The sequence below is a fragment of the Pyxicephalus adspersus genome, chromosome 7 (genome assembly GCF_032062135.1).
Source record: "Pyxicephalus adspersus chromosome 7, UCB_Pads_2.0, whole genome shotgun sequence".
In the NCBI taxonomy this organism is placed as follows: Eukaryota; Metazoa; Chordata; class Amphibia; order Anura; family Pyxicephalidae; genus Pyxicephalus; species Pyxicephalus adspersus.
In genome coordinates, this window is record NC_092864.1 from 60,528,147 (window position 1) to 60,555,176 (window position 27,030).

General features: G+C 37.7%; 1 protein-coding gene across 3 annotated transcripts in view; it reads left to right on the forward strand.

Annotated features, from left to right (window-relative positions):
- The first annotated feature begins 249 nt into the window (after positions 1–249).
- Positions 250–27,030, forward strand: part of PLEKHM3 (pleckstrin homology domain containing M3) — a 93,705-nt gene continuing 66,924 nt past the window's right edge. The window contains exons 1-4 of one of the 3 annotated variants that reach the window (XM_072418685.1): positions 927–1,070; positions 2,061–2,152; positions 11,981–12,549; positions 20,307–21,242. In XM_072418685.1, coding sequence (XP_072274786.1) covers positions 11,988–12,549; positions 20,307–21,242 — 1,498 coding nt within the window. In that variant the 5' untranslated portion in view covers positions 927–1,070; positions 2,061–2,152; positions 11,981–11,987. Of the gene's footprint in view, positions 381–924; positions 1,071–2,060; positions 2,153–11,980; positions 12,550–20,306; positions 21,243–27,030 lie in introns of those variants that run through there. The other 2 variants (XM_072418683.1, XM_072418684.1) reach the window with 2 other exon arrangements.

The following is a 27,030-nucleotide window of genomic DNA, read 5'->3' on the forward strand; positions in this document are numbered from 1 at the left end:
TCCTTCAAGCAAAGATTAACATCTCCCCTCACTCCATCACCAGCTTGGCCAGGCCAGAATGACGTAACTCCTGCACATGTGAGATAATTTATTCCTAGCACTCAGGTATGCTGAAATCATACAAGTGCTGCTCAGAAGATTGTGCACAGGCCGGTTAGGTTTGTTTTATTGAAGAGGAGACATACCCCCCTATCCATTTTAAAGTTTAGTTCTGCTTAATGTGGACATATCACGTTTTAGTTTATATATGTTTTAGTCTGCATGTGCAGTGAGATCGGCAAGTTTTTTCTTCCAAAGGATCCCGCGCCTGGGTCGGGTGATATAGGAAGAAGAACCAGGAAGAAGAGGAGAAGATGGCGGCACCTGCTCGCAGACGGACGGTAAGTGATTTTTTTTGTTTTAGGCACTTTTGGGTTTAGTTCCTCTTTATTTTTTTACCAGTATTTTTACCTTACATTGCAGGGTTGTCTACCCTTCTATGTAAAGTAAAAATGTTGAGTTTAGGTACGCTTTACCTTGGTAGCAGCCACTGAAAATAAACCTACACAATGTCAATACACTGGTCATTATCGTTTACATATAGTCTTTATTAGAAGATCCAGTTTACAAAAGCTAACCTTCTCTGTTCATCATACCATAGCATAAAACTAAGATAAGGACACACACAGTGCAGCAAATATATGAAGCACACTGCACAGCTCCTCTCTTGTGTTATATATATATATAGGTGTATTATATATAAATATGTCACATTAATAAATCCCAATGTTATAAGACACATTCAGGGAGATATCAGACATCACACAGCCAGAATGTTTCTCATAACAAGCTGGGCTTGTCACAGCAGATAAATGTTGTGCTGGAACTATTTTTAGCTTCCTTGTTGCACAGGGGACAGAGAAGAGTGAAGGACTGAGGCTGGGAGATTGTAAACAGGGAAGCAATGCAGACTGATTCTCAGCATCAATATGGAAGACGTGTCAGGGAAGTAAATCCTGGCAAATCCTGACCCAACCCAGCCCAGCACAGTGCCGGAGGTCTTATGGGTGTCCTATATAAACAATGTACAGGTAGGAGCACCCCTTGTCATTCTATACTGCATGCTTACATTGTATGCTCACAGGAATTCATTGCAATGACATGGAAACATCAATGTTATTTGTAAATATTCATCTCTGCTGCATTGTTTATGTAATATATATGATGTGTACAATACATCTGATAGGTTGTGTATATATATAATATTCATTGTACAGAATGAGGCTTTATTATTAATAAACAGGATTTATATAGCACCAACATATTACATAGCGCTGTACATTAAATAGGGGTTGGAAATGACAGATACAGACAGTGACAGGAGGAGAGGACCCTGCCCCGAAGAGCTTACAATCTAGTAAATGACAGATACAGACATGGGAGGAGGAGAGGACCCTGCCCTGAAGAGCTTACAATCTAGTAAATTACAGATACAGACACGGGAGGAGGAGAGGACCCTGCCCTGAAGAGCTTACAATCTAGTAAATGACAGATACAGACACGGGAGGAGCAGAGGACCCTGCCCTGAAGAGCTTACAATCTAGTAAATGACAGACAGATACAGACACAAGAGGAGGAGAGGACCCTGCCCTGAAGAGCTTACAATCTTTATCCTAATATCAGCAGGTGTATGGCCATCTCATCATGTATTGATGGGGTTTTATTATTACAGAGCACATAGCATATTCCCTTTGTCTGGGTTATTGAGGGGTTAACAGTCTTTAGATGATCTCATCTCTGGCAGAAAGTGCAGATTCATATGAAAAGGCCTGAGATGTGAATAGATGATTTGTGTTGCTTCCTTTCTTCCTGTCCCTTGTTATAGGGGGACAGCCTTGAATTGTCTGTCTGCTGTCATGATATGTTTCACGGCAAGAAAATAAATCAGTATCAACACTGATACACTAGCTGGGCTATTTTGATATTCAGTGGGTTGTATAATAAAACAAGTTTTGTTAGATTTATGTATTTCACCCATTTTTTATACTTGGTTGTATTTAAGGGCTGCTGATCTCTTGTAGATGTTTTACAACACCTTCCAGGCTACATTTATTCCTATGCTGTTTTTATGGAGGGATGATGGTGGAAGATGATGGATCTGATGGTGACAACGGTAGGCCATGGCAGGAGGATGCATGGTGGGATAGCTGCTGGTAGTCTCCATTTGAATGTGGGGTATCTGTGGGTCGCAGACTTCAGTGTCTAACACTCTCACCTTTGCAGCTTTAGGGTCTCCGTTTCAGATCTCAGCTAGGACAGGTCAGCATGGAGTTTGTATGTTCTCCTTGTGTTTACGTGGGTTCTTCTACATCCCAAAAACATTCCATTGGGTTAATTAGCTTTCCTCAAAAATGGGCTTATTATTATTATTATTATAATAATAATAAACAGGATTTATATAGCGCTAACATATTAGGCAGCGCTGTACATTAAATAGGAGTTGCAAATGACAGACAGATACAGACAGTGACACAGGAGGAGGAGAAGACCCTGCCCCGAAGAGCTTACAATCTAAGAGGTGGGGTAACACACAAGGGAGTTTGCCAACCACTCCCTGAACTTTCACCAAGCCCAAAAACAGCCAAATGTCATCCTTGGTCACAGATTCCCAACTTCTGCCTCTTGAAAACCTCCGGTGTTGGAGCACCTAACTGTTGTCCAGCGTACCTGCATAAAACAAAATAAAAAAGGTCTTTTAGGATATTTTCTACTGTACTGTACTGTGGTGAAGGTTGCAAGTAATATGTTAGCAAACCCAGAGCAGCTTACCTGTTTGTCTCCGCCACAATTTTTCCAATAACTTCATCTGTCAAAAACAACTTCAGGTATGCCAGGAGGTCGTAGCATTCAGCCTCAATTTTCACGCCAGGTGTGCCAGTAAATGGAAATTTTGAGGGCGATGTCTGGTCTGCATCAAGGTCAATAGGGCACCAAGTGTGCACAGCACTGACCTCGGGTTCAGAATCTTCACTCAATTCACTATTACTGCCTGATGACAAATTTCCCGCTTATTCACTATCACTTTATTCCAAAAGTAACTCCAATTCGCTGTCGCTGCTTTCAAGTCCTTCAAAAACGGCACTTGCGCCAGCGAGATGCCTTTGGATGCCATGTGGTCAATTTTCCAGTAAGCAGTCAGGAATGTTTAAGGTTCATAACAAAGTGATCAAAAAATCCACCCTGAGTCCCACGGGGGGGGGGGGGGGGGTTTGGGTTAAAGTCCAGCCCGGGTGGTACCTTTAGCTGCCTCCATGGATACAGTGGAGGTGAATATGTAGCCACCCTGGGATAGAATGCGTGTTATACGCAGAATTACAAAGTAAACTTAAAATGCAAAAAGCTACTAAAAAAAAAATCTGTGCAAACACATTTTTGTTTTTAGGTTTAATTATTTTTTAAAATAGGCCAAAACGGTGCATGCTGGAAACACACTGAAAATCATTGCCCTTTTTTTAGTATCGCTACGCACCAAACCAGTGCTTCACATTATGTGTGATTTTTTCTTCACATTATGTGTGACAGGTGTGAATGTTATCATGCAAAGTACACACCACTCTGCCCCATGTCATCTAGAAAAAAAAAAATGATGTTTAAGCACCTATGGATCTCGCTGCTGGGACTTTGTGTGCTGAGAGCAGATGCAGCCAGTCAGTGGCTCTACCAGTATTTGAGGGGTGTATACCCTATGGAAAGTGTTGACTTTTTCAACATATTTGAATAGGAAAATGTTAGAGCTCCTTAAAAAGTGCTTAAACCAAAAGTTTATATATATTTAAAGTAATCGCTAGGATGATCCTTATCAGGGTTACTGTAATTTTGGATAGTTGGACATTTGAGTAAAAAAACTGGACTAATTTCTAATTGGATGCAGCATACCTAATCCACTCTTGCTTATACTGGAATGATTAAGTCATTGGCAAATTTATTAATTATCATATCCTAAACAATAAAAATTCAGATTGGTCACATTAAAAAGTAAATACACCCCTGCATTTACCATCACTTCCACTTTGAATCCAAAAATATCCATACAGATGGAACCTGTTTTATTTAACATCGGGTATTGAGGATCTTTGCTTTTGATGTGTCTTGAGTATCAAAGAGCTCTCTATTGTTATTAAAGGGAGATTGTGGATGGCAAAGAGTCAGGAAAAGGGACTGAAATGATCATAGATTAATAAAATAAATAATTCCACTATGTCTGTAGTTTACTATTAGCAGATATTTCAAACTAATTTATCCAGAACTGGTTAGCCTAGCAAATTCAGTGTAAAAGATGACCATTTGAAGGAAAAGTAGTTTCCAAGTACCCCAAAATTTGATTGTGGGCAATTGCACTTGGTGTCAAAATGCATACATCTACAATTTGAAAAAGATTGCCTAATAATAACCTGCATGGGGGAGCACCAAGAGAATGCATTTGTAGTCCAAAAAGAACAATAATATTAATAATAAACTAGTAAAACTATTATTATTATTAATAGTTAAACTCTATGGAGAAACGGTGGTGCCAAGTCTTGACTATATAAACAAATATAGTCCAAACATATGAGAAGAAAGGAAGAAAAGTGTAAGGAAGGCTCTTTTTAGGCACCAAAGTAATACCTTAACTAAGATAAAAAATAAACTTTAATAAATTCAAGATATCGATTAAAAGGGTCAACAATAACCTAGTTACATGATTCCCATACATAAAAACAAATACTTGACAGCTGTTTGTTATTTAGAGAGTCCCACTCATTTATAAATTTAGGAAGAAGAGATGTTGTAGTGTGTTTTATTACCAATGCATTTCGCCCACAAAGGGCTTCATCAGGGAATTTTTTTATAATAAATGCCAACTCTTGGGACTATAAAAGACAATAGAGCAATTAATTAGTGCCCAATGGTAGTGGAAAATACATGCTTCAACACTGATTGATAAACAATACATAATAGTCATATGCATAATAAATGCACTTCTTCATACCTTATTTAATATAGGGGTACAAAAGGATAGTGGATATGGATAGCATCACAAGGATATAAGAACATAGGTTTCCCAGTGCAAATAATAATACATGAATAGTATTCCTGTAATCCAAAATGAAAGGATTATAAATGATAACAAATTTAAATGGTAGTACTTACATCCAGGTTACAACCTTCAGCATTATCAGTGCCCCCGACCAGGGTCAGGAAAAGGAGCCTACTGGGAGGGCGCACCGGCCAGAGCCGCAGACCATGGCTCCTGCACAGATTGCAGGATCAGACCTGTGATTGGAGAGTGGGTGGGTTCTGGCATTATGACATCACTATGGGGGAGGTTTCTTGCCCTTTAAGAGACGCCCGGCTCCCCGCGCATGTGCGGTCCACAGCCAGTAAATTTAGTGGTCCGTGGGTCCAAAAGGGTTGGTGACCACTGCTGTAACGCTTGTGGCCTCTATTTTTTTTTTTTTCCAACCAATAATATGTTAAAGTGAAATATTTTTTGTCCCATGCTTTTCTGCATTAAAATATTCATCTGGAGTTTGTTCAGTTAAATAACATCAGTCAATTTTGTGTATGACAATAGATTAGTTTATGGTAAAAAAGAAATGATAAGTTGTATTTTTTGCAAACCACACATGTCAGTTTGAGACATGAGCACAAATTATCTGTGTAAAACCCCACAGAGCCTCGGCTTTTATTTCTTTGGCAGAGCTGCCTGTGGTCCTTGTTAGAGCTCTGTGCAGAGTCTTGTTATTACCTGTCCCACATCTATTAAGCACAATATAACCTTGCCCACTGTCTGCAATTCTTCATGCATCAACAAGCAGCAATGAAGGGTGTCTAAACTCCTCTGGGATGCTGAAGGAAGCCAAACAAAGCCAAGCTTCCTGGCAGGTGCTGTCAGAAGTAATTGAGCAGAGAAAAGCTAAGATCTATGACAGGAAACTTATCGTTTCTGGCTGACATTTGTTTTCCAGTTATGATTGTTCGGAAAGCGTTTTGTTTATTTCCCATATTTGCATAATGCTGACACGCTATGGAAAGCTCTAAGAAGTCTATGAATCCATTCCCATTGGTCCTGTCTCCTGAGTCATAATCATATACACATAATGTATACGTTCTAAGGTAATGTAATGTCAGAAGCCACTTGGATGCCACTTGGATGGAAGGATGGCATTACCTGCAAACAATAAACTACTGTGTGCACCAAATGCTTTTCTGTACTCAACTAGAACAATGTGTAATGATGTTTAAGATTTGTAAAAAAAATGGTGCATTGGAATTGAAACAAAGTAAATCATCCTTTGTGCTCTCCCCAGCCCCTTTTAGCTGGGTGCACCACCCGGCACTTTTCAGTAACCACCCGGCTGTTTTTGGGTGGTTACTTAACAGTTGGGTCACGATACAGGGGCTGCCACCCTCCTACAATTTTTTACCACCCAGCTTAAAAACAATTCTGGGTTTAACGCTGATCCTGATGCATCCATAGGGAATACTTTGTGTGAGTTGCTATCCAACACGCAACACTAGGCACACTGAAGCCTATGGAGACTTAGTCTACGTACACAGGTTAGACTTTTGTCGCTGGAAAGGATCTTTCACAGTCCTTTCCAAAAGACTGAAAAATGCAACGAGTGGTATACATACAGCACTATTCTGCTCTATGTGGAGGGGAGGGGGAGAACCAGAGAGCTGCACCCTGCTGTGCTCTCTCCCCTTCACTTGCATTGCGGTCATTTGTGGATCCGCCTGGCCGGATTCATGAACGACGTCCGGCGGCTGTTGTACACATGGCAGATTCTCGCCCAAGCACTGAAATGATAATTGGGTGAGAATCATCTGACCTGTGTACGTAGCCTTAGTCTCATTGAAATGTGATTATGCTACAGTTGTCACCAACTCCCTAGGTCCTTGCGATTGGGCCAGTCCCCTTGATTCTATGCTCAGAGACCACCCCCATACCACACTAAGGCTATTCCCACATATTACCCTCTCCTGTGGGACTGTGTTGATTATTCTCAAACCACCCCAGGCTTTTCAACATATACTATACCTGTTCAACATATACATATACAACATATCAAGACTGTTCAACATATACTGTTACTTCTGGAAAACCATCCCATCAACATCATATAGAGAAATGTTTTTCAGCTCTTCTACAGAGCCTATATGTCTCTTTCCAGAGCCTTCCATATGGGTATGCCTACGGATGACCTCTGTGTTAAATGCTCCTGGGGCAAACCTTTTTCATTGCCTTTTTAACTCTCCTGTAATTAAAACATCTGAAGACAAGTGTTGTGGTATGTATATTCCTAATTACTCGCCTCAATGCACTGCTGCCAGGGTGGGTGATCTTAGGTTCAGTTGGCAAGTATGGTCCAGGAATGCGCAGTGCCTAGCAGAATTCTTCTCAACAGTTGGGAGGAAGACAGTTTTCCATTGCTGGACTTGTGACTTGCCCCGCCTCGATTCATCTATTTCTCACTTAACGACAATATCTCTCTGCATGAAGTGGAAAGAAACCACACAAAATAAAGACACTGGACACACATGTCCATCAACACCTGGCTGGAGAGAATACATTTTCATCAGTGAAGCTGGGTGATCCAGCAAACTTGTAAAGAATCTGGTCCAAGATTGAAAACATTTGCTAACAAATAGCAAATTACTTTTAAGAAATCCATTCCAGGTTTGCTGGATCACCCAGCTTTAATAAATCAGGCACATTGAACCCAGCCATTATGCAAAAATTACACCAACATTCCCAACATACATACTGATATCTGTCATGTTTAATAGAGGATTACCCTCCTATTCTTAACCTCCCTGTATAGGTTGTATTATACCAGCCTTAGAAGAGGCAGAGTCTACTCACATTCCTAGGATGTGTACACTAACCCTATGATTGTGACCCTACCTGATATGTACCTAATGTACCCATACCAAAGACTTTTCAACATCTCCACCTGAACACAATCTCCACACAATGTTTTTTTTTTTTTTTCGCTTTTTTTTTTATTTTTTTTTTTAGAGAGTATGTCTACTGTTGTTCTTGTCATTGTTCCTCATTTTATACCTTGAACATAAGACATGTAACTACCCGCTAATGATTTTTGTTCCCTTTTTTATTGTATTATAAAGTATACAGTTCTGTATTGCTCATATTGTAACCACAATAAAAAGATTTATTTAAAACATAAATAGTTGACGTGTAACCGGGTTTATTGTTTATTTTATGGAAGTACTGGGCTTAAAAAAAAATTATCAGAAGGTGTATGTTATGCACTGTCAAGTTCTAATACTGTTGCATTAGAGAATCAACACTTTACCAGGCAAATGTCTGAGTTCCCTTTGGTAGTGGTGCTTGCGAAGGGCGACATTTTTAAGTTTAAGGCACCTGAATATTACAAGCACTGTGATGTTCAGTACTCTTCCAGCATCCTAAAAAGAAAGTCAGAGTCATACAGGGGGCTTATGTACAACTAATGGAGTAGCTAAGTTGCTATAATTTCTTCTTTTGAGCCGTTTTCCCATTCATTGTATTGACAGTAAGGAAAGAAACAGAATTTAAACTTTACATTAGAAATGTGTAAATCTTGAATTGATAGGATTGAGTCTGGTGAGCACTGCTATCCTGGATTTGACATCAGCATCCCTAAGGTTATTATGCTTAATAATGTGGAAATTCACGTGAGATTTTCATGCTGTGATTCATTAGTTACTTTGGTTAGTTAGGAAGTATTGTTGTTATATATAGTACAACCATATTAATTTTTCCACATGAACTCCCACTTGGTCACAAAACCTTCCATAGAGCAAAGGAACTTTAGTGTTTCTGAGCTTTGGATACAAATACTGTTGATGGTAGTTCCTGCCAGGAGCTGTCGCGAAGCACCTGCCATTTTGAAGAACATATGTGCCGATATCATTATGGTGTTGTAGCACCTACACTGCTCTCCATCTTTCTTCTGGATCTATCTTCTATGTATAGAGGTGTTTAGGTGACTTTGTTGCAGTTAAAAAGAAGAATTACTATTTTACAGCAGCTTTTTTTCTATGTACATGTCTGTGTGTGTTGGTGTCATTCTTTTGTACAGTCTGTGTGTACTTTTGGTGCATACAAAGAAAGGTATAAGTAACAAGGACAAAATTGTGTTTTAGTAATTGGAATGCAATGTAACCTCTATTTCCTTCCTATGAGGTATGGTTGGGTAAACACAGCTTTCATGCATGTGAACCTTACACAATTAGTTAATCATACTATTCAGTCCTGTTCAGGATAAGGTATGGTGCTTTCATTATCTCTGCTAATATTGACATTGACAGTATGTAGCTTATAGCATAAATCAGTTATTTACCCAGTTAGTGTAGATACTGCTGCTGCAGACTACTACATGCATTCACATGAAACTGGAAGAACATTCCTTTAATTTGTGTAGACCTATCAAATTGTCCCTTTGCATACAATACCAGACATGCATGCTTATTTTGGTATACAATACCTTCTTCTTTCTGCTGTCCTTAATTTTTGTGATGTACCAATGGACTGGGAAAACATTCCTTCCTTTGGAATACACAAGTTCAGTGGTGGCATATCTCTTTTGTTCCTAAACAGCTGTGGCTAGATTTGTTCCTATGACCTTCCGTTAGGACTTTCTATTTTGTGGCAACTCATTAGCAGTTCAGCCTTCTTTTCTTTGCATTGTATGTGACAACTTCTATAAACAGTGCCTTCATACATACACATACCAACTATGAATAAAAAGCATGCAGAGTTTGTAAAGAACTGTCATTATTAGTTCGGATTAACCAAATGGATATGTATTAGCCCTTTGAAATGTTTATAGATTTGGTATTTATGCAATTAAGTTTGCAAAACAAGTCAACAGATAAAAGTTTCACATCTCATATGGTGGTGAGCAAAATGAATTAAAAGTTAAAATCACAGAACAAAATGAGGGCGTAAAATAAAAACATAATTCAATAAAAGAAAAAACTTTTTAAAATTTTCTTACACAAATGGAAGATAAAATATTCCAAAAGTTTTTGTTACCAGCATGCAGATAATCCCAGGCAAAATAACTTGAAAGTAATATAACAGATCATTGGATTTTTTGGTAGAAACCACTCGTACACTAAACATTATTATTGTCTATCCATGCTGTACGATCACTTGACATGTTACAGAGTAATTCTTTAGGAATGTTTAACAGTACAAACACAATGAACAAAGAATACATTTTTACTAAACTTAAGATGTAACCTAATAAAAAACATTTATGTATATAAGGTTAAGAGATAACATTAATGACTAATATTAAGCACACTAAGATGACAAACATTGTTTAAAAATCATTTAAAATGGTCTGTACCAGCAATGTAGAAGATCCAAAAGATGGATCATCCAATGAATATAGCGCTGTTATGAGTTTCTTAGCTAGAGATGGTGGGTTGCATTGGTTGTTGATATGGGTTGTAACTCTTCTGTAATAAATGCTGACTGTATAGCTAATATATAGTCCAAATAAAAGTAATTGCAGCATTATATTTAAGAGCTTATATTATAGCTAGTATTACATGTTGTATACTGAAATCACAGTGGTAACTGTTCTGTGATTTATATATATTATTGCATGGGATAGAACATATTGTAGTTATAAACACTTGATGTCTATCAGCCTGCAGTATCTTTCATTATGCTCACCTTTAGCTGTAAGGTGTGTCTGTGTATTATGCTGTACAGATCTACTGGTATTGAATATAACTTTTGTTTTAATGAAAAGGCTTTACCATAGGCACTAGACACATTTAGTCATTGACCCATACTTACCCATTACTTTCTCATATTTTGAAAGGGAAATTTTGGCAGCTCTATCAGTGGCATATGATATTGTTGCAAATATTATAGTACTCATGTATGGTGGCCGGTCATAGACTACATACACGCGTGCAATAATTGCCGCTGTAAGGATCTTTCACGATCCTTTCCAACGACAAAAAACTGTTGCCTATTGACCATGGATCCGCTTGGACGGTCATTCAGGCGATAAACAACGAGCACTGTACACACTCAAGATTGTCGTCTGATATCAGCCTGAGATGAATTTTGGACGAGAACCATTGCAGGTGTGTATGTAGCCATAGTAGGAAGGCTTAGCTTCCATTCTCAGGAGAGTAGCATGTACTTCTTCATATGCCATTGCAAAAATCCAAACGTCAATTCCTTAGCCCAGCCTCTGGTAGTGTGTATTTTTTTCTGTGCTAGCCCAACTCCTCCACTTCTAGATATTACCTTCCTGCATAACCATTTATGCAGCTGTCAATGGAGGGTTTAAAGGAAAATACTTTAAAGCAGTGTCTATCAACCAGGTGTCCTCCAGAGGTGGCTAGGGGGTCCTTGAGCAATGAGCAAATTGCACATCTTAAGTCAGTTACTACTGATACCAATCAATTTGGCTATCTGTAAGTGACACTCTTCCCACTGGCCAAAAATGTAAGCATCAATCTTTCCAATAATTACCTTTTCACTGATGCTAATGTACTGTGAGCTTGAGCTGTAGATATTGTAATTATTGTCTGGAGCTCCATAACACCTGAACGTTATTTCACGGGTTCCCGTATAGTAAAAAGTTTGAGAAAAACTGCTGTAGAGTGTTACCTAGCTCTGCTGCCAACATCATCCAAGATGGCAGGACTCGGCACCTTTCTCAGGGATTTTTGGTGTCTATACATGAGAGGCTTTTACTATTTAAAAAATATGTTAAATTAAACAAATAATCTTTTCGGTAAGATTTTTGTTGAAATGAATACCCTGGCACTTAGATGGTAAAAAGTGGTTTGCTAAAAATTGATGTATGACAATTTATTCTTTTTTTGTTTTTTTTTCTTCAGTGTTTGTGTTGTCTTTGTACTCTAATCTGCTGCTATGCCTTCCTTCTAACTGGCCGTATCAATTATGATTAAATAGGAAAACAATGGAAGCCCTGGAAGTAGAAGACATCAGTCCAGCACTAGAGGTCACTGAGGATTTCTTCAACTCTTTTGAAAAACTAGAGCATGGTAACCATCACTCTGAAGTTTTTGGAATCCATGATGCCCCTGAACTCTTGGGAAATGACATATCCTGTAAAATCAAGCAGGAAGCTGATGGGCAAAATGCAAACACCTCAAAACGTAGCATTATTTGGGAGAGATGTAAGAGCAGTCTCTTTGATGCCAAAGCAAAGAATGGGATCCATGCCAAAGAGCATTTTACATCAACCAGGAGAACATTTTCTGAGGTACCTTTGTTGGCAGGGCAGGAAAAAGACTCATCCACTTATAACTTTTTCAGCGCATGCCATCGGAGACGTGACAGACCTCAGTCACTCAATGACACAGTAGGCCTTGGTGAAAACACTACAAAATTTAGACCAGGACATAACAGGTCACGGTCTGATGTTAGTCATATAGATTGGACAAATGTACGTAAACCAGCACCTTTGCAACGCTCATCAAGCCAAGGGATACATTTTACTAGAGACATTGAAGGAAATGGTATGTATTTTCAGTAACTTTTTCAACAATATTAAAATTTACCTTTTAAGTAATATGGCATTTGCAGAGTTTAAGTCTTTTTAAAGTTAAAGTACCTAGCTTTTGCTATCCTAAGTACCGTAAACCCATAAATGGCATCCTAAACTGTATCTCTAGGGAACGTTATTATTATTGGTTTTGAATCGATAAGGGAACAATCAAAACCTTTGTCAGAGGTTTTAAATTTCCTTTACCCTAATATTAAGTTTATTTACGTCATCTGTGTCCATCTTAGGCTATGTACACTTGCTTGATTATTGTCATTGGAAACAATCTTTTATGATCCTTTCCAGCAACAAGATGAATAGCTCCATTCTGCGCTTATCTCCCTTCATTCCTTTTCTGTCTTTCATGTATCCGTCAGTATGGATCCATGAACGACGACGGGCGGCCTCTGTACAAATGTTAGATTCTTGGTCGAAATGAGCCTGATAGCTCACATCATCCGGGAATCATCTGACTTGTGTACATAGTCCTGGAGTTACTTCCCCTATCTTCTATGGCAGGAAGTGAGGACATTGAGAGCACAGACAGCACAAAAAAAGTTTTTAGACTTTTTTAACCTTACTAATAAATTGCTATATGAGATTTCTACTCAATTTTTGTTTTGTGACAACAGCCTAAATAAAAACTTACTAGTACCAGTTTTATTAAAGTCCGCAGTTTTGGCCTAGGTAAATGGCATAAACCAAGACTGTTACTAAAAATCCAGAATTACAGGAATACACAGAGCCTGATTTGTTAAAGCCCTCCAAGGCTGGGGAGGTTACACTTTCATCAGTGAAGCTGGGTGATCCAACAAACCTGGAATGGATCTGGTCAAGGAATGAAACCATTTAGCTTTAAAATGGTAAATTACATTAAGGAAATCCATTCCAGGTTTGCTGTATCACCCAGCTTCACTGGTGAAAGTGTATCCTCTCCAGTCTTGGGGGGCTTTAATAAATCAGGCTTAAAGTCCCTGAGCTTAGTTCTTAAAATACCATAATACATAGAAGGAACATGCATTTCTTTGCACATCTAGTGATTTTAATAGTCTGAAATGAGGATCCTTGTGGTATAGGGACTGTCTTATTATCTTTTTAAATGTGTTTTACATAAGCCAATACTACTGGAAGAGCTACAGATATGCCATGTGCAGTATACAGCAGAAGATTTTGACCATATTACAGACAAGGGCAACTGCAGGGCATCAGGAGCTTTAGAGAAGTAATGCTTGTTTGTGTTGAATCATTTTAGGTTTAGAGAAAGTTTTAATATGTTGATTTTTAATTTGATTGGAGAGATACTTTTATTACTTTTTTGAAGTTTGCATTTCTTACATCTAACAAATTGCCATATTGTTATGTGTATGACCACTGTAAGGCCTGTTATGATTTCCATGTTTTAAAAGTCTTCGCCTTCATTTTCGTGCCAGCACTTTATTGATGTTTGTTAAGCAAATGGTGCATTAAAGTGTGCAATCGTATCTAAAGTAAAGCTTTTATCACTCGTTTAGTGATTTAGGCAAACTTAGAATAGTGCAGAAAATACCACTGATAAATATATTACACAGATAACCATTTACTTTTTTTATATTTAAACAATAAAGTTATGAAGACTCATGACACATGATTTATGTTTTTTGGTTTATGCCATAGGGAAATTCATAAATGAATGGATTAAACTAGGAACTCTAGGAGAATATGTGAACTGTTCAGCCATTTCTCTTTAGGGATCATCCTGGCATACACTGGGGGTTGAAGTAACTCTTTGATTTTCTCCAAAAGTAAAGCCATTCAGAAGCAGGAAACAGACCTGCTTAATAAGTGATTTTTATGCAAGGGAAAATCTTTCGTATATATATATATCTAATGCACAAACTCCTGCTTTAACAATACAGTATAGAGGTTTTGGGAAATGTAATTTATTTATTTTATGTTATCAAATATTTATTGATAGGTTTTTTACAAGTTTTTTTTTATTATTATTATTATTATTATTGTAATTATTATAGGCATATGCATTATAGAAATGTTTTTGCAGCATGCTTTGCTGGGTCATGTTTACTAAATGGAACCCATTTGAGTACCCAGTTCAAATACAAATTTAGATTCTCCAAGCAAATGCTCCATTAAAAACAGTTTTTTTGGAAATACATTTAGGACACACTTACATGGACAACAATACTTTTTTTTTAATTTTCATATAATTTATAGTGACCCCTATGACTAAAGTGACCTTAACTACAACTGTTAGTAATACCCGGCAAAAAGCCATACTTGTAGAAAGATTTCTTGAAACCTCACCCAAGTACTCAACACTTCTGTGTGTGTGAATTCCTTCTGCCCTCGCTGCTTACAGGAATTCCGCCTACCAGCTCAAATTTAATAAAGGTATCTGATCCAGCTAATCAAGTTGTGGTGGTGGCCAAGAAACCACAATGTTTCAAGACACAGTTTTCCAGGAAATTAGGTTTACTGCCTTTTTACAGGTATTACTATTTGCTGCTTTGACCCTGTAATGGCACTTCAAGTACTATAGACATATTGTGACTTATGGCCCACTTCCTGTCACATGATGCAGAACTCAAGGGAAACCTGTCCGACACATTGAACACTTGGCTTGTAGATCAGTGTGAGGATAATTAAAATTTTAAACCATATCTGACCCATTGCAAAACTCGTTGGTATATTAGAACACTGTACTAAAATGAAACTAGTTATTGTGAAGGGTTGGAAATGTATCAATGGCTGCTATTGGTCAGATTAGAGGGCATTTAAAAGAACTGCAAGTATGATAGTTTTGGTGTAGAGGGGGGTTTAAATTCTTATTAGAGTTTGTATGGCTGGCTGTAGGTGCTTTGGGACTAGTAAACTTAGTGGAATCCCATTGCTGCCATAGCACCAACACACAACCACCTATACACATTCACTATATGATAATCCAACTTTGTCTTTTTTTAGGGTGTCACATACATGTTTAATATTGGAAATCAGCTTTTCAATAGGAGGATCATTTATACTTTTTTTGCAGGGAAAAGATTTTTGTTGTTGCCAGGACTTGCTCCCAGTTATAACCACTCTGATATCACTCAGATGATCCATTGTCAAGATTCACTCTTCCCTCTTCTGTTTTATTTCCTAGCTATTACGAAACTGAATGATGTGTCATTCTTCACTGATGAATTCTCCATAATAAGCAAATCACCCCAGAGTTGAGCTTTCTAAGTATTACAGTGTTGCTACAGCTTTGTAGAAGGATGTTGAGAAACAAATTATTGTGAGGAAACCTAACCACTTATATATAGGTTTATATAGACCTAGGACATTAGCACATTATTCAAACCTGCACTGCTTAAAACACTTAAAATATCAGCTTTGAATGTATTTGGTTGTATGATGTTTCACATATTTAATTGTGTACTATAAACATTTGCCCAAAGAAAAAATTTTGCCTTTTTATAGCAGGATAAAAACCATTGTTTCTTCTGTTTTTCAGTGCTAATGTCAGCTTCACAAGAAGGTTCAGTAAAAAGGCGGCCAGACATTTCCAGTAATATAATCTAGCTTAGTGTATCATGTCACATCTTTCCAAGCTTCATTAGATCTGTACAAAAGCTGAATCTGGTCAGAAAATCTAATACTTTGTCTCGTTTGTTTTTATCTGCCTGCAGTTACAAAGTGCAGTGTGGCTCCTGTCTTTGGAAAGACAGCTTCTTATTTAAAATGACCTTAAATACCAATTAGATAGGCCTTTATTCCATTAATGTTGGATAAAATATGACTTCTGTAAATCTTTCACTGCATGGTAAAATCAGTGTAATCCCATTTTAGCGAATACTAATAACATATAATTTGTTTCTGCAAAGTGCTTTCAAATATCCTCATAAAAGCATTACGTGGCTTATTATTATAATTGCAAATCTGTTCATTTTAAATTATCTTTACGAGATATGGGACTGCGTGTGACATCTTCCTTTTTTGCTTTTGAAAACACAGCAACAGTAGCACTTCTTTTATTAAATGTAATTATTATACGGCTTGGCCGAGGTGAAAGTCAAATAAAATGTGAGTGCAACAATATAGAAACCTAATGAATATAACTAGTTTCTGGTTTTGTGGAGTATGTAGGAAGAGCTATAGCTCTATTACATTTTGGCTGTTTTTTTTTTATTTAGTTTCTTGCATATAAATTGTGCCAGTTTATTTTCATAGGTATGGTAACCATAGACCTTTAATGATGGCCAATATATCCATGGGTCGCAAATCAGCTTCTCTTAGACATTGCAGGTGTCTACGAAAGCTGATGTCCATACCACTGAGTACTGCTTCAAGCCTGGGAAGTCTTCTGAGGTCCACAGGAAAACTGGTACTTCCAGGACTGTTGATCACCTAATTCCCTGTTGCTGTCATTGGTTCTCCATGCTTACAAATGAAACGTAAGCAATCATTTCTCAGGATGAACGTTGTGTTTAATAGTTCCAGCATTGGGAAGGTTGACACAGTTTTTTTCAGTAGAAAAGTAGTGCCAGGGTCATTTGAGGGCATTTTTCTTGTTTTATCTTTTTTTTTTTTTTTGTTTTTGGTTCAGTGTCCCATTGGGGAAACTTTCCTAAAACAAGAAACGACAGATCATTCCAACGAAAGTAACATACTTTAACCAAAACAGGGCTCCCCATTGGACAGACAAAAAAAATCTAGAAGAAGTTGTAACCACTACCTACGATATACAAACACTTGCATTTAGTGCTTATTTTCTATAGGTTTTTTTTAAATCCTTGGATCAGCACACTGATCCTTCATATCTGATCCTCCTGATTTGACATGTTTTACTGACCAGGGCTTTCTCAGATAGTTTAAATCTAAATAATTATTTATTTCAATACAGAGCAGCCCTTAAACATGGAGGAGCCCTTGAAATAACCTAGTTGTAAGGAACTCCTGCTTTATTTACCATATCCCCAGCTCAACAGTACATTAGGGTTGTGGTGAGAAGGAAGAATGAATTTTACATTGTTGACCAGTAGGAAGAATGTCACCTAATACAGAAAGCTCAATAGCCCCTAGCAACCCCTGGGGAAACCCTAGGGTTCCACAGATCCTTGGTTGAGAAACCCTGATCTTGAGAACTCCTAATCCTGAAATCCAAGTTTGATTTCTATCTGATTCAGGACTGAGGAAAAATGCTTAAATTCCTTCAAAAATATATTGAATGTGACTTTCTTCTTCTACCAACAACTAAATTACTTCTACAAATAGAAATATTACTTTAGCAAAACAAGACAATAAAGTTTCCAAGTCTTTAAAAAGTCATGCAGAGACTTCTGTTAGGATGGCTGATAGGAGGTGAACCTAAATTCTTGTGACTACCACCATTAGTGCCTTAAGCTGGCTATGCACTTAACTGGTGTTAAACAAGTGATTATTTCTTTGACATTGATCATTTACCTGGGTACCACTGCATCTTTCAACCAAAGTTAATGTGCAAAGATTAGCACTTACTAATAAACACCAGCCAATGGGAGTAGTTGGAGGAATTGCTCCCTGCTACATATCGAAAGAGGCCCACTGTCCACTCTTGAGCTCCATAGCAGCTGCATAAACTGCAATGATTATATTTAGCACACTGATCACTATTTTAAAGCTGGGATTCACAAGAGGCCATCAATGAAAATACTAGTAATAAAAACTATATGCTATGGATTACTAACAATTGGGGCCTCGTCATGGTGTTTTGGGAAAAGAAGTAATTTTGGTAAGGTGATCCCTCCTAAAATTACAGCTGTTCTCCGCTGCACAAATATTTTTATGTTGGTAGCTTTGCATTAAAAAAGTTACTTATTTTAACTAACTTACACACGTTCGAGGATTCTTGCCATCATTATCATGCTTGTCTTTGGCAAGAATCTGACGTGTGCAGTGGTCGCCCGACGTTGTTCTTTAATCTATCAGGACGAACCCACGAATAACGGCCGGAGAACAACTGTGATACAAATCAAAGGAAGAAGAGCACACCTGGGTGCCACTCGCTCGTTCTCCTTCATCCCCTATTCATAGAAAAGAACTGGCAATGTGTGTACAGTGCTCATCTATTCATTTGTCACGTTTTGTTGCTGGCGATGGTCACAAAAGGTTGTTTCCAGCTACAAAAATTGCAGCAGTGTACACAGCTCTAGCCACTTGGCTGTAAGGAATATTTTTAACACCCTATCTACTGATATTAATGTGGCAAATATTTTTTTTTCATGAAGTTTATTTCTAAAGCCAAAAATAGACACAAACGACACAAACAGGTATAAAAACAGTTCTATCTATGTCTTAATTTGCCCAAAAAAAAAGAACTGTATCCGCTTGAGCTACAAATCCTCAAAGACAAAATTGTAAGTGGTTGTCTATTAAACCTCAATTTTGGTTACTGTTATTTATTTGTAATATGTACATTTCCTGAAGTACCCTTTTTCTATGTAATAACAAGAAAGACCATAAATTGACCTTAAATCCTATATTTATAAAATTGCACATTACATGTTTCTGTCCCATCTGCCCTTTTTTAGTGAATTACACTGTAAAAGCCCAGCTCAGTTGTTAGGTGATTTTCTGTGATTATGTTTCCTTTGTTCCACCTTAGATTCAATTTCTTTATTTGTGGAAGTAAATTAAATGGAAAGGTATTACCCCTTTCATTAAATCTGGAACAGACATTGAATTAGGACCTTTTGAATGGTATTTTCCATACCAGCTTCCATCCTGACCTTTAAAAGATTTTTGAATTTTAAAAGAACTGCCCACTTCACAGAAGATTGAGAAGCCTGTCAGCATAGAAACATGAGGGCTTCTTGTATTTGTGCTGAAAATATCCAATCAAACCCGTTCTTAGATCAGAATTGCAATTGGGAATGAGGGTGCATTTGGGGATGAAAAAGACATCTTTAAGGCTGAAAATGTCATCTGTGCGGAGAACAGAGAAACTGCAGCACAGATTTGTTAGCCCTTTTACTGGATTAAGAAAAAAAAATAATGGTAAAAAAAATACATAACCATTATGTGCACTTTAAGGGGATTAGTGTGAGTTTCAAAGACATGGAATGGCTTTTCTTTTCTTTTTCATCATTAAGTATACATAATGAATATTTGCACAAAACTATCAACCATTATATGTCTAGCTTTCTTTAATCCACGATTTTTTTTTTCACATTGCAATAGTTAATACGGTTTTCTAGTGAAATAGATGTGTTATGTTTACAATCACCACCTAAGAACTTTGACATTAGTCATGATATTCAAGGTTTACTGATATACTAATAAAACCTTTGATACCTTTGATAAGTAATACTTAAAATGGAAAAACAGCTATTTTGTATACATTTTTTCATTTATGTAATCTGATCCTATCTAAAATTGCATTGACAATACAACAAGCAAGTTGTACACACAGCACAGTTCAGTTTTTTGGAATGCAAGTGGGCGGAGAGGCAAGCAAGAGGTATCCCACTATGTTCATCCCCCTTGGTCGTTCATTGATTCACTAGGACGGATCGATTAACATGGTTGGTTGCTAGAATTTGGTTGATATAATGGTTTATCCTTGGCAACAATCTATTGTGTGTACGTAACCTATGTTACATCTGTTCTTTTTAAATATTTCAAAATCACTACAATTTGCAGTGCATACATAATGCTTCTAGTTCATCATGAATGCTTAAGATTCATAATTTTTCTATTTTTATTTTTGTGTAGAACACATGCTGCCAAATATTCTCAAGAAGGGATTTCTGGAGACTCGAAAAACTCAAGAGAGCTTTTGGAAGAACTGTTATGCTGAAATATCTCAATACAAACTGCACATCTATAGTACTGATAGCAGCGGTAATCACAATGCAATCACATCTTATCCTCTTGCTAATATAGAAAGCATCACCATTACTGGAAGTCATGAAACCAAACTAGTTGAAGTATTAATGGCGGATAACAGTCAATTGCAACTTAAAGCAGATTCTGCATGGGAGGCCTTGGACTGGGGACAGAAGTTATGGGAAGGAGTACGTGCCTTGACCTTAGTTTCAGATTTGATGAGCAATCAGCGTGATGTCATTACAAGATCTAAAAACATGGCTGAAAATAATTGTGACTATGTAGAAAATCAAACCTTGTCAAACAAGCTTACAGAACTTTCAAGATCAATGAACTTGACCAATGGCCATCACAAAAACACCTTAAAAACAGGTACTCTTTATCGATTAACAATCCATAATAACTGGAAGGCATTTACTTTTGTACTTTCCAGTTCACACCTAACAGCCTATCAATCTAGTTGCCTAGATGAGGATCCATTACTTAGTTATAACATCAATGTCTGTGTATCTGTCCAGTTGGACACTCTTGATGGGTACGATTCTTGTTTTCAAGTTATTTTTCCTCAAGATATTCTTCGGCTACGAACTGAAACTCGTCAGAAAGCCCAAGAGTGGATGGATGCTATTATATCTACTGCTAATGCTGCTCGACAAGAAGATCAGCATCTGTCGGTGCCTCTTAGGAACACACCCAAAGAACATTCATCACTTAGGGAACTACAGAGGAGCAAGCGTCAGTCTGTAACCTCAAGTTTCCTTGGTATCTTGACAACATTAGCTTTGGAGAGAGGTCTTACTGCTCAAAGCTTCAAATGTGCAGGTAAAAGAACAATGTCTAAGGTCAAATAAAATTCACATAGCTTGTTGCAGGTTCAGTAGCTAAATCAAGAACAAAGATTTGCTGTAATAAATTGATTTAAATATAGCACATTTCTTAATTTTTAACAAGAAACTCTATTTTTCTCTTTTTCTACAAAGTAAGCTTAGGAAATAAACATTTGTTTTAAAAGCGGTAACTGGACAATAGTTGTAAAAACCATGCTTACAAATGTCACGCTTGGAGAGACAGGACCCTTAGGGGGCGCTATGGCTTTCACAGAGATGGTGTGAGCCCTCAGAAGGGCCAAGGAGCAGAGTCTTAGCAGTAACCAGGTCTTCTCCAGAGCCTCTAGGGGTGAGGATGTTGCACTGCTGGTTACCTAGGTTGCGGTCCTTGTGCACACCAGGGTAGGCGGAATGATACACAGTACCAAATTACCAGGCGGAAGAATAGTCAAGGAAGGCCGGGGTCAAGGCAGGCAGCAAGCAAGAAAAGTCAGGGGAAGTCAGGAATTAAGAACCAGAAATCCAGAAAATGGTTACCGGTGACATGGGGCCATCGCAGACACAGGAAGCGAAAGGAGGCACAGGTGACATGGGAGACACGGAACACTGGACAGGAAAAGCACTGAATTAAACAGCAGGTGTAGAGGAAATGCTCAGCAGAGCTAGGGTGCTCTACACTAGTGGAGACAAGTTATACAAATGCTGAGTGCTGTGTCTGAGCCAGCTAAACAACCAGAGATGATTATGAGGCTATTTCCTGATCTGCCGGCAGGATAGGCAAATCTAATAAAACTTGGGAGAGCAGGCACGCCCAGAGTCAGAACTTCCCACATGTGCAGGAGAGAGGTGACTGTATGTTTTTTAAAGTGTATGTAAACCCAAATAAATGTAATATTTGACAAAAATCTAATGAAATAAGAAATGAGAATATTACTGTGCATGCATACATTCATTTAAGTAAATCAAACCAGGTCCTGGCAGCAAAAGGCAGATGTCTCTATCTGTTTTTTCTTTAAGACACACCTGCCAGTTCATAGCTTGTCACACCAATAACAGTTGCTTTTATTATATTACTTTTTACTGCATGTATATAAAACAAACTTGTTTTGCAATCTTCTCCATAACATACACCGAGCTGTGCATGCAATCCTGACTTACTTAGCTGCTAGAGATAGAATAACTCCCAAACCCAGAAAAGGAACCGGTGAAGATGTCGGTCCCAGCAAAGGAGTTTGAGGTGAATTTAGGTAAATAACTGCAAACAGACAGGTAAGTTTGTTTTATTGAAGAAGAGACATAGACTGACCCTGCTGCAATATAAAAAAACACCTGCCCATCACTTAACCCTAAAACATAACAACAAGAACACGTCTTTCTAAGAATGACAGGCAGACAAATCTGCTGATTGGTCTATCTAAGTACTAGGACCTTCTGCATTTCTCACCTGACATTGACCTTATTCCTGCTAGAAGAGAGAAATACCACAAGTCGGAATATCATGAATTACCAGAAGTGCTCAATATTCCTTCCTAGGCAAAATACAAAGAAACAATATATTGTAAGCGGTGCACAAACTGGAATCATCCATTGAATTTATTTGGCAGTCTTTGGCCAACCTAAGTAAATCAAGGGTGAAAAGTTTTGCTGTTGCTCAGAGTCTGGTGCTCAAATCTTTATCCCATATTGATTTGCCATTTAACCCAAAGTGCACACACTAGCATTTATAAGAAGTAGAACCCAAGGATTAAGTTCTCACCGCTTCAGTTAGGAAAAGCAAAAGGTTGTTGGGAGAGAAGGTCTTTGCTGCAAATTCTTCTGTTATTTAGTGCAAATTCCAGTAATTATAGCCATTGTGTCCTGCCTGAATGGTGCATAATGCAGACCAAGCCAGTTCTAATTGAGACCTTATAGGAGGTACAAATCCTTTCTTTGTTTAGCTTGACAAATTAGTGCCAGAAAGTGGCAAGGTCCGAGTGGTAATCAAAGACAAGAAACACAAAGATGGAACTTAAAGCTACAGTAATAACCCTCTCTTGTCCTGCCAAAGGGGGCGAACAAGTAAAGACCGATGCTTGTTGAAGTTTCCTTTTTGTTCAAAATTCCCTTGACATGTGAGTGACTCAGGACTGCCTTATTTATTTAGTTAAAGTGATTAAATTGTAATAGCCTGGGACAGGCCATTGTCTTTCCACCTAATCCCAGCTCCACAGACTCCAGCTGTCTCCATTAATTGATTGACAATGGCTTACTGATAAGGAAACATGTTGGTAGGACCAAATTTTTTCCTCATGCACTTTAAGTTGAATTAGGCTGTACTTTTTCTATTTGTTCAACCCTGCACTGTGACAAAGGCTGAGAAATGCAAACAAATCAGATGAGAATGGAGATTTGTGTGAATAGACCTAGAGAGGTTCGGTCTTGTAGAAGGTTTTAAAAATGATTTGGAGTGTGTCTGGATTTCTGGATGACAAGTCGGTTTGCTTTTCCTTATTCATATACATATATGAGGTTTTATGTGAAAATGTTTATGGGACTGATCATTTTTCTTAAATGTACACACATTCTACAGCCTCTCTTTAGATTCTCAACTTTTTATGCCAAGGATGGCTCAGGAAACTTTCAGTTGACACCACAAGGGATGTATGTCAAGGCAAAAAGTTTCTTTTAAAAGTTTTATTTTTTGGAAGGAAGAATTTAAACTTCTGTCTGGCTTTTTTTTTTTTTTGGCAAACTCTCACTTGTCAAACACACTCCTTTTTAACAGACAGGAAGTAATAATTGCCTACATAGAAAAAAATATAAATATTTATTTAGAGTAGGGGAATTAATGTCTGTGTCCCTGTTGCAGTTTTGTTGCGGAACTGTAACAAACTGGCAAACCGAAGTGCAGTCAGTACCTGTCAAAGGATTTGTATCTATGTCTAAGCCAGTCCTTAAAATTACATAGTCTAGTCAGAAGGCAGAATCGGGGTAGGGATCTGAGTTTTAACTGACTGCAGTAGACCTAAAAAAAAGCTAGATTACTTCTTTGCCCCCAGCCTAAAGTAAAAGCAACACACTGTTAAACCATATGGTTTGTCTGCTCTCACCTGCAAAAACTGACAACAGTTGTCAAGTGGAATTTAAACAGTAGGCTGGTAAAAAAATATATATATATATTATTTATTTATTTTTTTAATTATGCTATGTCACAGGACAATGGTCACAATGGAAATCAATGTATTACATTTTTTTGTCTAACACTGGTAATCCAAAAAAACTTTTTTGTTATCTGCATCATGCAATCATTTAATTCTCATTTACATTACACACTGTTAAAATGTTAAAAGATTAATACATTTTCATATATATATATATTTCTCTGAAATGTACTTATTTTATTAGTGTTCAGATACATCTTTGAAACCACAAGAACAATGAGAATGAATGGGTATCAGTCTTCTGACTTCTGTGTGGAATATCTTACCACCACCACCACTACAACTACCGTTAGGAAACAATGGGTTGTAAGCTTGTTGTCAACGAACATTGCAGTGAGCATTATTGGTGGTGTCAGGGGTGAGTTTGCCCATTTGATGCCCACCGGCCAATGAAAATTCTCATTGCAATGTTCATTAACAATAGGCTTACAGCCCATTGTTTCCGCAGAGTAGTAGTAACTGCAGTGAGCTTTTGCACCTAGCAAGCAGCAGTTCCTAACCATTTATATATATGAACTTTTTATTATTTTCTTTAAAAAGAGCACTAACATATATCTCAATATCCCACATAAAATCATTGGTCCCTAAAAACACAATAACTCTTAGAAAATAAATATTAATTATCTACAAAAACTGCATCGCTATGTTGTAATTTTGAAAACATTTGGAGACATTGTTAATAAACTGTATTGCCATAAATATTACGCAGCTCTGCACAATAAATAGGGGTTGCAAATGACAGATGAATACAGACAGGGACACAGGAGGAGAGAACACTGCCCCGAAAAGCTTACAATCTAGGAGGTAGGGGAAGTAAAGCTGCGTACACACGGCAAATTTTTCTCGCCCGATAATCGGTATCGGCCAATTATCGGGCGAAAATCTGCCGTGTGTACAGTCGGTCGATCATCAGGTCTTTATTGTTGTCTTAGTCCTGCTGGGAGGACTCGCACCTTTTTATTAGTTCTAGTGATCACTTTCAATAAGGTAAAGATGCCTATTTGTTGTCATTTGTTTGGTAAGGTTATGTCTTTCAATGGAGACAAATGTATAAGAGGGGAACCATCACATTTCTGTACAGTTCAGCTCTGGTAGACAATCATCCTTCTCTTAGAGTTTAATTATAACAGGAAACCAATAAACCAAAAAAAGTTGCATTTACATCCCCCCCTCTCTTCCCCAAGACATTAAAAACCATTAACTCCATGGCTAGTACTACTGCCTTTGCAGCGCTAGGTCCCAGGTCCGAATCCCAGCCAGGCTGGTATCTGCATGGATTTTTATGTTTTCCCGATGGTCGCATAGGTTTTCTCTAAGCACTCCAATTTCCTTCCCACATCGAAAAAACATGCAGTTAGGTTGATTCGCTTTCCCTCAAAATTGGCCTTAGGCACATGCAATAATTGTCGTTATAAAGGATCTTTCACGATCCTTTCCAACGAGAAAAATTGCAGGTGTGTACGCAGCTTAACACACAATAGGAGGAGAGATATGTAGTGGTGGAAAGTAGTGATGGTTTCTTCCTGCTATTGCAGTCATAAATCATTAACTATTTCATTAGTAGGACCAATTACATGAAACTTAGGATTGCTAAGAATGTTTGTTATTTTATTGTTTCAGAACTTATACCCTCAGTATCTTTCATATACTGAAGACAAAACAGTTCAAAGGATTTACCGCCAGCTTTTAGACATATTGGCTTGGGGGGAGATATTTTCTATATTTACAATAAAACAATGAAAATGCACCTGCACATCAAAGACTTCATATCAGTGGGTGGCACACTTTACTTGAAAGCCAGGGATGGACTGACATTACACGAAAGTCACTTTTGGCCACTAACCTTTACCATGTCCTGCATATATTTTAGTCTAGGAAGAAGAAGGAACACAGTGCAATTATATGGAGAAAGCATCTTATTTCTTTGAAAAATGCCTTTTAAATTATCCCTAGATTTTGTAAATATCTATTTTCTTGCTAATGTACAGCACAGATACAGTCTGATGTTTTACAGTATTTTAAGTGCATTGCTTGCAGGCATGTGGTCATTATCAGGGCATTTCATGGAAGCCAAGACATCTATGGAGTAGGTCTTGGGGACCAATGTGAAATATACCAGACATGATTATGGCTTTGCCAACATCAAAGCTCTCTCCACTATACTAATGTAAATCATAGTAGAACATTTATTGGTATCTGCCCACTTTTCTGGTAAACTTCAACACATACATTCTACGGCTGTAAATTTAGGTGTTCTAAACCTATCTATATAAAGAACTCCTAATTAATAATTGTTAGAATATACATAAGCCCATCGGCCAGAGTTTATTTTATGAGCTCCAAAACAGAAGTAAAAATATAATAACAATTTTATTTAAATGTATCATAAAAATGTGAACGGTTTTAAAAGTTAATACCAATAATCACATCCGTGTAGTAAATGATATTAGTTGTTAGGTGCTTAAAGCAGCAGCCACAATCTTCTGACCACATTTCACAGAGACAGGTCTGCTTTTAGGTCTTACTGGGGGAAAGATTGCACTGCTATGAACACTCGACACGTTTCGCACAAGACTATTTATG